At 39.5% G+C, this 15,612-nt stretch overlaps 1 protein-coding gene across 2 annotated transcripts in view; it reads right to left on the bottom strand.

Annotated features, from left to right (window-relative positions):
* The window catches only part of WDFY4 (WDFY family member 4), a 193,594-nt gene that overhangs the window by 81,881 nt on the left and 96,101 nt on the right, over nt 1-15,612 (bottom strand). For both annotated transcript variants that reach the window (XM_064144766.1, XM_064144765.1), the window contains 5 exons: nt 14,707-14,858; nt 14,071-14,309; nt 11,575-11,684; nt 10,289-10,480; nt 9,582-9,721 (listed from right to left, as the gene is read on the bottom strand). In XM_064144766.1, the coding sequence (XP_064000836.1) occupies nt 9,582-9,721; nt 10,289-10,480; nt 11,575-11,684; nt 14,071-14,309; nt 14,707-14,858 (833 nt within the window). The remainder of the gene's footprint in view (nt 1-9,581; nt 9,722-10,288; nt 10,481-11,574; nt 11,685-14,070; nt 14,310-14,706; nt 14,859-15,612) is intronic.

A 15,612-nucleotide genomic window follows, 5' to 3' on the forward strand; every position in this document is an offset into this window, starting at 1 on the left:
GGCTACCTTTCTACTCTGTGAAAACAATGAGCCACTCATCTTGTGACTATACTTTTCAAGTAATTGACTATGCACTAGGAAGCAAGTAAGTTCCTCTCAGAAGAAGGAAAACTGTTTCTTTAGTGAACAGGTATCAAGAATTAAGCTAAGGCGGATGTTTTCCTTGGCAGATTACAGAACAGTTTATCCTAGGATTTTGCATACACTCTCCACACTGAGGGTTGTTTGTAGGCATATTTGAATCACAGAATTGTTATTGATATGTGGATTTTATTGTTGCTTTGCCAACATTCATTTAACTTTTCAACAGACTGTAGCTCCAGCAGTTAAGTGTTGCATGGACGCTTTGTGCCTCCACCCGCTAGGAGGCTAATGCACAGTGCCAACTGCTCCTAAGGATCATGGATGGATTCCTGGCATCTCCAGTTCGTTGGGGAATAGCAAACTTAATGACAAAACCCTCCATATTTCAGTGCATTAGAAGTGTACCCTCACGCAGGAGTGGGTTTCAAGAGGATAAACTCAAAGTATGGTGTTCATGGGATGAGACTTTCACATTGTATTTAACAGCTAAACTCAAGCAGCATAGAAGCAGCTCTACTTCTATAGGAATTGTATGTATGTATGTGAGCATTACATATGCACTCCTTCAGCAGCTAATACCACTGAAGAGATGATTTCCTGGGCGAATAAATGGCTTGTTTCCTAACAGCAACAAAGCACAATGGGAGGTGAGACACATTTGTTCTTTAATCCTGTTTCCAAGAATTACTTTTGTGGCTTTGGAATCAATCACTCAGCCTTTGAGAGCTCAGTTTCTGTCTTGATATATCAGAAGTATCAGATTTTACCTCTAGTGAAAGGTGAAGGTCACGTTTGGGCATTATGTGGAATAGCAGTGGGGGCCTCTTCTTTCCTTTACTTGGTCTTATCATTTTCCTTGTCTTAAACTAGAGCTCTATTATATAGTAACTCCATACACATATCTGAAAGCCTTAGGCACAGGTATTTGCTGATTACATTTGAGTCATGGCTTTTATTTAAAAAAATGTACACTTCTAATCCTTTAGCCAGTTAAAGAATTCTATAAACATCAGGGTATGTTTAGAGCTTAGAGTACAGAATACTGAGAAATATCTCTTCCCTGACACCTAAAATTATCAGTTTTCCTAAAATGACATACATATAAATGTGACAAAATTATTTCTGGAGATTTTTAGTGCCTGTGGAACAGTCTTGGACCGTACAGGCTATTCTGCAGCAGAAAATGTGAATGGAACACAGATAGGTACAACCAAGCTTAATCTTTAATTTGGCTAGCAAAGATGTGCCAGGGGAAGTATAGGCTGGATGTTAGGAAAAAGTTCTTCCCAGAGAGAGTGATTTGCCATTGGAATGGGCTGCCCAGGGAGATGGTGGAGTCTCTGTCCCTGGAGGTGTTCAAGAAAAGACTGAATGAGGCACTTAGTGCCATGGTCTAGTTGACTGGCTAGGACTGGGTGCTAGGTTGGACGGGATGACATTGGAGGTCTCTTCCAACCTGGTTGATTCTGTGATTCTATGTTGATGAGTACAAGAAGAAATAAATGGTCACAGACCCCAACAGAGGTTTTAAACCTATAGCCTCCTTTATAAGAAACATTTGAGTTCATCTTGCGGAGATTTCTAGGATCAGTCCTTATTTCCTGTTCTCTATTTTCACATATCATCATTGAATTCACAATCTTACCTATTTTCAGTCCCTGCTATTTGAAAGAAATTCATACTCCATTTTTCTGGGCACCCAGACTCCTATGTGCAATTTACATTGTTCCCTGAATGAGATGAGATACTCCATATAAACTCGTAGCTTGTTGATAAGCAAATTTGGTTGCAATTCTTCTCTTTATAAAGATTATTTAAATATATAGCAATTAAAAAAAAATTGTTGTAGAAAAAACACAACACATAACTTAAAAAAAAATGAATAATCATTTTCTTGGGGGAAACTGTAGATGACAGTGCTGATTTCATGCAAACTTTTAATGTAAAAGTGTAACTTTGATTTAGTTAAAATTGCCATTCTAGGTTTTTGAATTGAACCATATATATGAAGAAAATTAATCCCAACAATTTCTTTCTGACATGATTAGGATTTCATTGCATTGAAATTCTGGAAGAAAACTGATATAATTGAGCAAAGGAAAAATAAAAATTGTCTTTCTATATATTGAGCAGAGAAAACAAATCCCTGTCTCTTCCAGTGGCTAGCACTTGTTGTTTCTAAGCATTCTATAAAACCAAATAAACCTCTGCTTTCATCCATATTAATATCATTCAACTCACTTGGCATAACCTTTTATGTGAAACCAAAATTCTGCAACCAGCAGCTCTTGAAAGATGAGAATATCAAGGCCAATAGACTTAAACATAAAACTCCATTAATTGAAATCCTATAACCAAGTTTAAAACTGCACCAGATACCATCTTCAACTTGAAAGGCAAAGATGTCTTTAAAATACATGTAGGAAAGGTTCTTCACTGCCACAGGCTACCACTGTGTTTAAAAACACAGAAAAACTCCAAATAGTTATCCACAAGAAGATTGAGAAAGGATATTATTTCCTGTATGTCAGATTTTAAGATGAAACTGTTGTAAATCAAGAAAGGAACCATTTTGCTAGGATGTATTTTCTACTGTTCATTGAGCTGTCATACAACATCTCCTGTAACAGCTGCTCCTGGATTTTTAGGGGACAGACTATGGGGTGGATGGCCTTTGGATCTGAACGAGCCTAATAATTTGTATTCATCATCATACACCCTTTATATTCCAGCTTCTCTGTTATGGTTACCTTCAAAGAATGTGGAAATTATTCCCACATATTTCAGAAAGTTCAGTGATTTGTATAACAGAAAATTAGAGAGCTCCACATTTTATGTTTTCATGCATCTCTTGTCTACCTTACTGATCTGTTGAATCACTTCTCTATGATCCTGTAAACAATCTGAAAATTATGAATGAGCAGTGTTAGATATCCAGTTAAAAGGACATCAACATTTCTTTGTTCAAAGTTAAAGAAACTTTCTCCAGCTTGCTGCAGCACACACTAATTTAGCTTTGAGCCAGTTATTAAACAAGACAATAATATTATAATGGAGCTTGTTTAATATACATCATTAATAGTAAAGTGCCTGCTTTCATTGAAGTTAAAAAAAAAAAAAAAGTGTGTTATGAGCAGTTTTGAAATGAATATTTGATTCCAAACTTCCCTTGTGCATTTAATGGCATGCTAATTTACATTTTAATTACTTCCTAAGAAATCAGAGCATTTGTTGACAGAACATAATGTCAACTTCACGATGCACTGTTGGTGGATAGTTAATGAACTTAATTAGATAATTAGTGATGTTAATTATCCCTCTGTTATGAAGATAAAGATGCCACACAAATGATGCCCTTTTCAAAGAATTATCATTATGTTTGCTTGTTTTATGTTTTAACCTCAAAATCTGATAAAAGGCCATCACAGCAATTGGTACCAAAAATATTTAAGTAATAATTGTTATTATGTTTCAAATATTTCTATCTTCTTCATTTCACCTACTGTGAACTGCTAAATTGAGCTTGTCCTTTTTCGCTCCAAATTAGTGCTCTCTTTTTGTTCGACCTTGTGCTCTGTTTCGCTACCTTGCATATCTCCCTCCCCACTTCTGTCTTGAACAACCCCTCTCTGATGCAGTGGATCTACTGTTTGCAAACCTAGGCTACCCAGAATTAGCCTTTACAGTTAGCTATTGAAAGATGCTGTAACAGTGGAGCAAAGAAGTAGCCAGTAGCTGAAAGCACTGGTCCACTATTTAATGCTGGGTTCATCTGCTAGTGTTGCTGCTGATGCCATGGGTGATAATAGCCAAGTCTCTGTAAATTCATGTGCATCAACTGGGGATAAAGATTCTTTCTTACAGAAGTCAAAGTCCTCTGACACAGCATTTTGAGCTAACAACGATTTTATGTGCTAGGGCTGAGTCTTCTGTGCCCTGACAAGAGGACAGGAACACATCTTTGATGCAGTTGTATTTTACATATTTGGTGTAGGTTTAGCAATCTGCCTGTTGCTTACAAAAGTAAGTACAAGAGAGAGACTCATTACAAAGTTAACTAAAGAAGAATGAATCAGTTCCAGTTAAGCCAAAGTTGCAATTAGCATTTCCTGGCTTTTGGAGCTACTCTCTTAAATGCCTCTTTTTTTTTTTTTTTTTTTTTTTTTTTTTTTTTTTTTTTGGTGTTACCTCTGCATTGACCTTGCATACACTAAGATAGCAGAGCAGAAAACAAGCAATATATCACACTGTTAAAAAATCCTTCAAGGACTGCTTTTTCCAATCACTTAGCTAGGAGGAATTCTCTTGCAATGGACACAATGGCAAAGCCAGCATGAATGAGTTCAGATGATGGCTCTATAGCTAAAGATCTATGGCTGTCTTCACAAGTGTGTGCTTACTGTCCAAAATCCTACCACAAAGTTTCTGGCTTTGCAATGACAAGTTAGGAGGTCTCTGTTATCCTCTGCATTCTAAAGACTGGGATAAGTACAGAGTCCTGCACCTGAGAAGGAATAATAAACTGCACCAGTACAGGTTAGGAGGTGATTTGCTGGAGAGCAGCCCCATGGAGGGGGACCTGGGAGTCCTGGTGGATATCAAGTTGTCCGTGGGACAGCAATGTGCCCTTGTGGCCAAGAGGGCCAACGGGATCCTGGGATGCATTAAGAAGAATGTGTTCAGCAGATCGAGGTAGGTTCTCCTCTGCCTCTACTCTGCCCTAGTGAGACCTCATCTTGAGTACTGTGTTCAGTTCTGAGCTTCCCAGTTTAAGAGGGACAGGGATTTGTTCATTAGAGTCTAGTGGAGGGCTACGAGAATGATTAGGGAACTGGAACACATGAGTTATGAGGAGACCTGAGGGACTTGGGGCTTGTTAGTCTGGAGAGGAGAAGGCTGAGGGGATTTAATAAATGTTTATAAATATCTGAGGGCTGGGTGTCAGGACAGGGGGGACAGGCTCTTCTCACTTGCTCCCTGTGATAGGACAAGGAGCAACAGATATAAGCTGCAGCACGGAAGGTTCCACCTCAACACAAGGGAGAACTTATTTACTGTAGGGGTCACAGAGCACTGCAAAAGGCTGCCCAGAGAGGCTGTGGAGTCTCTTTCTCTGGAGACATTCAAAACCTATCTGGATGTGGCTTTTCTGTGATCTGAGCTAGATTGTATGGTCCTGCTCTGGCAAGGGGGTTGGACTCAATGATCTCTTTGAGTCTTTTCCAACCCCTAACATCTTGTGATCCTGTGATGCCATGATTTAGAAAGATATTTTCTATTTCATTGTCTCAAGGTATATGAGCCTCTGACATAGAGCAATGTAATCAGAACCTAACCTGAAGCAAAACAGGAGAGGACAGGCATGATTAGGCCTGCTGTAAAACTCAGTTTCCTCTGCATTTCTTGTAAAGAATAAAAAGCATATTTACAACCCTGAGGCAGTGTGTCTTACAGTAGTTAGAAGTATGCTGCTTGTGCAGGCACTCTATCCTTAGGAAGAACCTGGGACATTGGTGTTGACTGAATTACAGTTAACTGGTTGTTATAGTGGTCATTGCTGCTCTTGTAGCTCATTGGAGATGACAAAAACTATCGGTCATTGCTAACCTAAAAATAAAATACATATCCCAGATTATGACAGAAAAACTAGAGAGGAGAGAGACTAGGTGATGAAAGGAGGAGAAAGAGCAAAATATCAAAAGGCCCACTCTAAAATAGGGAAGTTAATCTTTAGAAACCTTTGGTACAGTCTTATAAACTCTCCTTCTGGCAAGTGTACCCAACTCTGTAACCTGTAAGCATTAAAAATATCTGACTTCACACAGTACTGCTCTTGTTCTCACATGGCTATTCAGGCTTTCAAAAAAGCACAAAATAACAATTACCAGAGCAGGTCATCATCAGTCTACTACCAGAAATATGATCATGCTCTCCTTTCTGAATTATCATGCCTTCCAGACAAAGCCCACAGCAGAGCACAAGATAGAATCATAGAATCAACCAGGTTGGAAGAGACCTCCAATGTCATCCCGTCCAACCTACCACGCAGCCCTATACAGTCAACCAGACCATGGCACTAAGTGCCTCATCCACTCTTTTCTTCCACACCTCCAGGGACGGCGACTCCACCACCTTCCTGGGCAGCCCATTCCAATGGCAAATCACTCTCTCTAGGAAGAACTTCCTTCTAACATCCAGCCTGTACTTTCCCTGGCACAACTTGAGACTATGTCCCCTTGTTCTATTGCTGGTTGCCTGGGAGAAGAGACCAACCCCCACCTGGCTACAATGCCCCTTCAGGTAGTTGTAGACAGCAATGAGATCTGCCTTGAGCCTCCTCTTCTCCAGGCTAAACACCCTCAGCTCCCTCAGCCTCTCCTCATAGGGTTTATGTTCAAGGCCCCTCACCAGCTTTGTCGCCCTTCTCTGGACACCTTCCAGCACCTCAACATCTCTCTTCAATTGAGGGGCCCAGAACTGGACACAGTACTCAAGGTGTGGTCTCACCAGTGCTGAGTACAGGGGAAGAATAACCTCCCTTGTCTTGCTGGCCACACTGTTCCTGATGCAGGCCAGGATGCCATTGGCTCTCTTGGCCACCTGGGCACACTGCTGGCTCATCATAGCAAAGAGGATTCAGAAATAAGAAGACAGCACAGATGTATTTACTAACTTTGACATTTGCCACCAAGTAGTAGGAAAGTTTCATCATTAGTGCTGGAGATTCTGAATGAAAATACTCAGAAGCTGGAGTGAATAGTTTGAATTTTACTCTTTTTCCCACAGTAAGGATTGGATCTCAAAGGCACTCTTGCAATGTTGTAAATAGCGATAGGCAAAAAGTTAACAGTTTTGAGGGTGATGTTTTGTTTGTTTGTTTATCTTTTGAATCAGCACCAACTTCTACTACTGCTTTAGCTTCTTTGTTTTCAATCTTTGTAAAAAATCAGATACATAACCCAGTAATCAATGTAGTTTTTCTTTCTACTGGGAAAAGCTTTGAAATCCTGACTGAATTTCTGCACTTTTCTCAAATGCAATTAATTTTGTTCCATTAGGAAAAACCACACATCTTAGCTCTAAGTAAATGTAAGAATTTTTAGTTTACTATGACATTTAAAGGGTTTTTCTCTCCCTATGTGGTTCATACTGCTACTTTTCCTTTTATATGAATGCCACGTGCCTATTGCTATAGGTCAATAACTAACAGTAGCAAAGACAGGGCAAAGTATCTGAGATTCTTCCCAGGTGAATGCAGAAGGTACCTTAAACTCTGCAAACAATGCAAAATCATATTGCTGCACTTTGTAAAGTGACTACCAAAATGAGGTCAAAAGTATAGTCAGAAGCACAAATGGCATTTACTTTTCACAGTATCACAATATCACAGTATCATCAGGGTTGGAAGAGACCTCACAGATCATCAAGTCCAACCCTTTACCACACAGCTCAAGGCTAGACCATGGCACCAAGTGCCATGTCCAACCTTGCCTTGAAGTGCCCCAGGGACGGCGACTCCACCACCTCCCCGGGCAGCCCATTCCAGTGTCCAATGACTCTCTCAGTGAAGAACTTTCTCCTCACCTCGAGCCTAAATCTCCCCTGGCGCAGCCTGAGGCTGTGTCCTCTCATTCCAGCGCTGGCCACCTGAGAGAAGAGAGCAACCTCCTCCCGGCCACAACCACCCCTCAGGTAGTTGTAGACAGCAATAAGGTCACCCCTGAGCCTCCTCTTCTCCAGGCTAAACAATCCCAGCTCCCTCAGCCTCTCCTTTTAATGGAACTTGTGTTCTCAACTTCTTTTGGTACTGCAAATCCCACTATATACTTTCTTGTGAAGCATATGGAAGATAGAGAGCTGTTGGGGAGTAAAGGAATTCTTTTTCTTCCTCTTAGTTTTCATCTCTCCACAAAGGGCATCAAACCTATGCAGAGACAGGCTGCAGGGAGAAACAGGGAGAGTGGAGGAGAACATTTGGAACTGTGGCTTTGCATTTCATTGAGAGGAATAATTTATCAGAGCTATGGAGCTGTCAGTCCTTGACATGATAAGGAATAACACCAAATGAGTAATGTTTCCTCCAAACCCAGCTCCTTTAATTACAAGCCGCTTCCTTGCAGAAGAGAGACAGAAGATGCAGAAACAGCAATTTCATGCACTTGTGCCTGAATAATGTCTCTGTGCTGCCTTTTCCAGATGGCAACCTTTTCACTGGAGGAACTAATGATGTGGGCATATTTAGGGAAAAACTAATAACGGCGTCTTTAACCTTCAACAGCAAAAAACATGTTGAACAAAATGTTCCTTGGGATACATTTACAAATATCAATTACATTGCTCATTGAGGTGTAATCAACTGTAATAATCAAAATTAATTTTTAAAAAATAATTAAACAGACCCCAGGGCAAATAGTTGATGCTCTTGTAGTATGACATCACAGTTTACATATGTACCTGGGAAGAACTTGCTCACTCTGTAAGCAGGAAAGCGATTTTAAGGAACAGGAAGGATGCTGTGGTGTGCTGAGAAAAAATCCTTAACATCTCAGGCTTATGCCTCGTAGCCTGATCAGCATACCTGGAAGTGAACCAGTCATAACTGGGAATGAAGTTGAAATCTGCTACAGCTTGGGCTGAAGGATTAAAACTTCACAAACTGATGCTGTAATAGACTCACTGTCTCCTCAGAATGAGGAATAAAAGGCTTAAATATGTTCATCAGTGCAACAGCATGAACTTAGTCCAAAGCTCTGAATATTCTGCAATGAACTTCTACTTTACCCTATAGCTGGTTACCCTAGCCCTAATACACTTAAAGTAACATCTAAAGTGCTTTTTAATTGTATTTCCTACAAATGTCCAGCAAAACAGTGGGAATGGCACTCTCTGTTAGCAAAAGAATCCACACATGGAAAAGATAGTCCAGCTGTGTTGCTGGCAGTAGGAGTGCTGCATACCCTCCAGATTCACTCCTGGCTTATATAAGCACTTGTCTCCTTGCATCTTCAGGCTAAACTAACATTCGTCTTTAATACTTCATAATGAGTAGAAAATTAAAGGACAGAACTATGGTAATATTTGATCTTTTCTATTAATTCAGTGTCTAAAGGACAAGGTCTACATATATGATCTAAGTCAAAATCAGTACCAAAGTCAGCATCTCACCTTGCTCTAACCTAGGTGGAGCCTTGCAAACACAAACCCCAGTTACTTAAGTTTTTCCTTTCAAGTGCAATAGTTAGGCCTCATGATAAAAGTATGCAATAATACATTATATGTTAAAGGCTGCCAACCAAAATTCTTCAGACCCGTAACTATTCCTTAGTGTTCATTCCTAGCAATATAGAGAAAGAAACTTAGCTGCAGTAGGTTTCTAGTTTACAATGGAACATGTCAACAGAAATACTCAGAAGCCTCTCAAGTCCAGATAAACTCTGCAGAGCCTTACCAAAGGCAGACTGGTGGTAGAGTTGGAAAAGATAAAAAGCAAAAGTTACCTCAGATTTGCATGTCACTTCCTTTGTGCTTCGACCAGGCATCAAGCTGATAGCTGAGGACAAGTTTTCACTCCAGGAATTGTGCTTGCTCTGAGACAGGCCTGACCCTGCTTTATTCTGAAGAAACTTCTTTTCAGATGCTGTGGGCCAGAAGAGACAAAAAAAAACTTATAAAATCTGAAGCAGAGCCTATGGGTAGGTAGAGCATTTGTATCCTGGTTACATAAGTCACAATAATGCAGCAGTGCTTCCCTCCATCTGGATTATCCTTCTATTTAGAAGAGGACTATTGAATTAGGAGGGACTTCTCAAGTCCTTATTTAAAAGTCTCACTGAGATTTGCCATAGATTGGTTTCCTTACACAGACATGACCTTTGAAGCCCTGCAGCGCTACACACATTGGGATGTCCTTCACCTAAATATGATCCCTTTAAAATTCTTCTGTGGGATACAACTGTCTAAGGAGATTTCTCTTTTGTTGCTGTACAGCATGAGCCCTATAGCATCACAAAGAGATTACAGAAGGGCTGAGGCACAACACAGAAATCAGCCACAATCCTATAGGAGAAAAAACTAAGAATCTGCTTTATCTAGAAGGCGATGTGCAAAGGAAGGCTATAACCAAGGAATCAGAGGCTTTCCATTAAGCACTATATTTACTGCAATGTCTTTGCTTGCTGTAAGTGTTCCATAACAGACCAGAGACCTATTAGGTGCTGCCAAGCTTTTGTCATAATTTCTTCCCATAAAGGGGTGATCTCCATTATCTTCATGTCCCTTTCTTTGTCATTTCCTTTTACAGAAAGATCCATCTTGTAAGTGTCCTCCAGAGCCTGCCGCCTCTGAGAAATGAGCTGCTTCCAGATGACATCTACTGTTCTCAGGATCTGCTGATGGACTAGGAAACAGAAGAAACTACAAATGAAGAATCCGATTTTGTGTAAAAAGTAAAGCAGCAGATAAGGCAAAACATCTAATTTGGAACATCAGTGCTCCAGAGTAACTGCTGGAGTCAGCTAAGTTGCTCCTTTTTATCTACTGTTTCCAAGAGGTTCTAAGCCAGACAGTCTAATACAGAAAACACCAAGACATTTCTTTTAATGTATTACAATTCTCTGAAAGAAACAAGTAAGACTGACAGGTGACTCTGACTGATTCCTGCCTTAAAAAATCATCAGGATTTTGGTGATCTTATTATCATATGTAGAATGCTGAAGCACATAAAGGCCATTCCTCTATGTAGCCAAATATCATTAGAGATGATGAGGGGAACCATTTGACACCAGAACATGATGCTCCTGAATGAAGTTCTGAGCTGTTTTGCTGTATTTCCCTGCAAATCAAATTTATTTGGTTTTGTCATATCCAAGTCAATACAGAAAAAAAAGAAAAAGAAAGAGGAAGAGGAAGAGAGAAAATGAAAATGAAAAAGAAAATGGAAGAGAGAGAGAAAAAGAGAAAGAAAAAGGAAAAAAGAAAATGGAAAAGGAAAAAAAAAAGGAAAAGAGAAAGAGGAAAAGAGAAAGAGGAAAAGAGAAAGAGGAAAAGAGAAAGAGGAAAAGAGAGAGAGGAAAAGAAAGAGAGGAAAAGAGAAAGAAAAGAGAAATGAAAAGAAAGCATCATTCTTCAGGGTTCATCTGGGGGACCCCACACTGAATCCAACCAATATTTCTCTTCAAAGAGTGACTTGTTTCTTCCTTTGTACAACAGAACGACACCAGCTCTGTATGAGCACTGAAAAAAGAAAGAGATCTACTAATAGTATGTATCTGGGTGCTATTACTAGCACCCAGATACAGAGAAGAGGTTTTCAGACTGATAACCATTACATCTGAGGATATGGAGTGTGAATTTTGAAATAAAAAATTATGTTAGAAACACAAATAATTTTTAACTCTAATGAAGCAACACTTGCACAAGCTGCTCTGATAACTGTTTGGGTCAGGCACTTTGCTGCTCTGTAAGCCACGGGCAATATATGCCTCAAATTACCATCATCTGCAGAAGGCATGCTGGCCTTTTCCTCCTCATTGGGTGCAAGGAAAATCTGGTGATATGAAGCCAGCTTTGGTTTTGCATTCACCCCAAAACCTTCTGGATAACTGTGGAAAGAAAGAAAAAAAAAATTTTCTAATTCACATGAGGAAACCAGGGTAGTGAAAAAGCTGAAAGTGTTGCTGTGCATTTGCTTCTACACAATTCATTTAGTATAACGATATTCCCAGGCTTGAAAATCACATGATACTGCAGAATCTGCAGGAAGGGGTAACTCAAACCACTGTCGTTCAGCCATCTGATCCTATGTAACACTCTGTTGTACATCATTATCCCTGCACTACTTAGTGCACTTGTGTCTGCTATTCATTTGAATTAGAGAGAATCCCAGGTTGTACTCATGTAGCCAGACTGCATGCAGCTTGCTTGCACCTCCCCCAGAGCTTCTTGTCTGCCAACTTTTTGCTCCAAATTTCTTTACTAGAGATTTCTCCCATTATGTGGGAAACTGTCTTTATACCTGAACTGCTTACTTAGTCTAAGATCTTTGCACCAGTTAATTTAATTTGATTTATAAATCACTCAGAACACACACCAAAAAAAAAAAAAACAAACAACCAACCAAACAACAAAACAAACAGAACCTTGAAACATTAGCTCCATGATATTTGTATCATGTAGATGTGATTTTAATTGAGAGTATCACCACAGCCAAAAAGAAAAGTTAGCACTGGGTGGGGGCATGTGTCAAATAATTTACCAGTCAGTACATAAATTACACCAGAAATGTCAGCACAGCAGCAACAATTACAATAAAACAACAGGATCAGCTAAGGAATCCAGGCAACCCAGACTAAGTCACAGAATTGTTATCTGCTATGTTCTTTCTGTTGTAAACAGACTCTACTACCTGGGAAAGTCAAATCTCTTGGATATGCAGAGATGATATTTTTATTTATGATTTTCTTTTAAATACCAGAGTTGTGATTCCCTAAATTTACTATGTTTGGGTTTTTGGATTATTTTTTTTTTTAAAGAAATGTTTCTGTTCTTGATACATACAAGGAATCCTTACCTCATCCTAACAGTTTTGTCTTGGAAGTTATTATTTGACTGGAATAAGAACAATCAAGAAAAGGCCTCAAGAACTGCAACTAATTTCTGATGTGATGCTATATTAAGGGATTCAGTTCAGACCACCTAAGCCACACAGGTTTTAATTGAAACAATAAACATCATTTTTAGTGAATAAAGCACTAGCCAGTATTCACTTTTCAAAAAAATAGAGTTTCCAAAACTCCCCAGCTGATACTAACAAGAGTAGTTTTGATACATCACCTGTAAGAATAACAAACACAGTGGGTATGGACGTTCTAGCCTTACCCAAGTCAATGCTAAAACTCTCAACTTTGGTACAACCAGAACTTTGTGTCTTCGACTCAAGTAAAAACAACAGAAAGACTCACAAGATCCATGCAGAATTTTCTATATATTTTAAATGCACCCATACAAGAATAACTGCATGAGAAAAAGTATTTCCCTAAATCAGCCTATGTGGGTATCTTGGAGAATGGCCACCTGCATGCATGTTAAATGATTCTAGCCTACATCCCAGGAAGATTTCCAGACTCTCATTTTAATGACAAACTTCTCAGCCAGCTCCCCTGAAATCAGCTCAAGCTTGTTATCTGCAGTTACTCCAAAGTGAGTAGACTGCTGGAAATGCTGGAGGAGTAAAACAGATACAACACAGATGTTTTGTTTAATAAAGAGTAGCAATTAAACCTATGTGCAAATTTAATGGTTCTGCTTGGACAAATATGCAAGCTCATCTAGGTGTCTCTGAAACGAAACAGCCTTTTCAAAATAATAACAAAAAACAGCTAATTGTTATGTTATTATCACCCACTGCACCTTGCTTGTTACATCCACACTCACACTAAGCTGACTGAGCAAGAGAGGTGGCAGGAAATTCTCTGCTCAATAGTATTTCAAGAAAAAAAAGAGCCCTCTGATTGAAGAACAGTTTATCCTTGCCACTTTCTTGCAGAAAGATGATCTATTACTTTCAGAATACTGAGCATGTTAGAAACCTTTCTTTTCCTCCAAATTAAATGATAAAAAATTACATCAAAACATGTCTGTTGTTGTTTTTCATTGTAAGTGTATCAAGAAAGCAACCATCTTTCCCTGAGTGGCTTTACTCTGTGAGTTCAACAGACACCAAATCAGAGTGGAAGGTTTCCTCTTTTTAAAGCAGAATTGTGCTTTAAATCCCCAGAACGCTGAGCCAAATGGGGCAAATGCTTGCTAAGATACAGTGTACTACATGCAAAGTCCTTTGTCTAGCTAAATCCAGCTCAGTCTCAGCTTTTAGCAATTTTCAAAAGTAGTTATTGCCTAAATTTCATGAAACCTCTCCTACTGTGCCCACTCCCATAAATAACAACATAGAGATGCAAACAAACATTATAGTATGACTAAGACTCGCACCTGCCCAGATTCAGTTGGCAAAGGCAGTACATTAGGCAGATGACAAAATTAGTATTTGAGTTGTAAGTTGCAAAAATAGTGTCCCACTCCTCCTGCAGGACTTTGAGAGTGTTGAGGACATTACACTGTTCAGGAAGCAGTTGTCTGGGTCTGGATAGGCAGTATAGGATGGCTCTGTTGAGACAACTGTACAGGGTGCTGAGGAGAATTTCCTTTTGAGAAACTGAGCTTTCTAAGACCTGTGAAAATAAAAAACATCAGAGTATTTTACTTGCTCAAAGAGCTCTGTCCCCAGAGATGCAATCCTGTCACTTCATTCAAGCATTTCAGCAAAATGTCCCTGAACTACCTCTGATAGATACAAATTCAGTTTTTCTGTATTTGTGCTGAAGTCCCCAGAATTGTGGAAGAGAATAATTTATTCCTGTTCATAACACATACAGAGCCAACAGAGAGTGGCACAAAAGATCTAGCTATCCCTTCTTTACACCACACTATCCAGCTCTGATTGTCATTATATGCTTAGGCAAGAGAACAGGAATAATCACCATCATCAAGTGGATTACAAACACCTTCTTGAGAATTACTGTGTCACAACCTTAGTGTGAAGCAGCATATTACAACATGTTGGCTCACCACCACAATCTGTTTTGCAGTGAAGATCAGGATTTGCTTGGGGTCAGCAGCAAACATTTGGCTGTTGAGCTTCTCAACCAGCTTCTGAGCAAAGTAAGCAACATTCATTATGAATAAAGGTGCAGCTGGAGTGCCATGAGGATCGCTGATGCCTGTAGAAGATACAAAGGAGGTTGGTTATTCCAAAGCAACCTGAAATGTGAATAAATAAATAAAATTAGTAATTGCATGAGTTATGAGATTATCAGAGCTATGAAGGAACAGGCTCATGCCATAGTGTCTCAGAGTTGGGATATGCTTAAGAAAATTCTAGGGCTAGCAGAAATACTTAGTCTAGAAATGACAGCTCCATCCTAAGCACAGAATCAATAAAAAAAAAATACTATCATGAAGGATTAGTCCAACTAATGACTCAGAAATGAGAGCAGCAACAACTAAGTTTAACACAATTGTTTCCAGAAGCACTCATGGATAAACCTAGGTTTCTTTCTAAGCACTCTGTAGTGGTTTGGGTGTTACCCACCCCCACACACACTTTGGAAATCACATAGACTAGACTCATCCAGCTCTGGAAATTGAATGAAGCTTATTATTTACAGCTTAGCACAATATACAAGCAGATATTTACAATATATACAGCTGTATACAGAAATATACAAGTTAAAAGGTAATACAGAAACACAACACCTATCCCAGAAACCTGAGTTCTCAGGAGGGGCTCCCAATCACCCTTCCACCTTCACCCACCCCTCTACCTTACCCCAGATGTTGCCTTATGCCTAAGGAAGAATGCAGGGTTGGCCAGGAGGGTTAGGAAGCAAGTGAATTAATCAGAGAGGTTAGAGAGAGAAATGCAGCTCAAAGCCCAGAGAGCGACTCCCTTATCTGTGTTTGGATTCTTGCTCT

Source organism: Pogoniulus pusillus, chromosome 6 (genome assembly GCF_015220805.1).
Source record: "Pogoniulus pusillus isolate bPogPus1 chromosome 6, bPogPus1.pri, whole genome shotgun sequence".
In the NCBI taxonomy this organism is placed as follows: Eukaryota; Metazoa; Chordata; class Aves; order Piciformes; family Lybiidae; genus Pogoniulus; species Pogoniulus pusillus.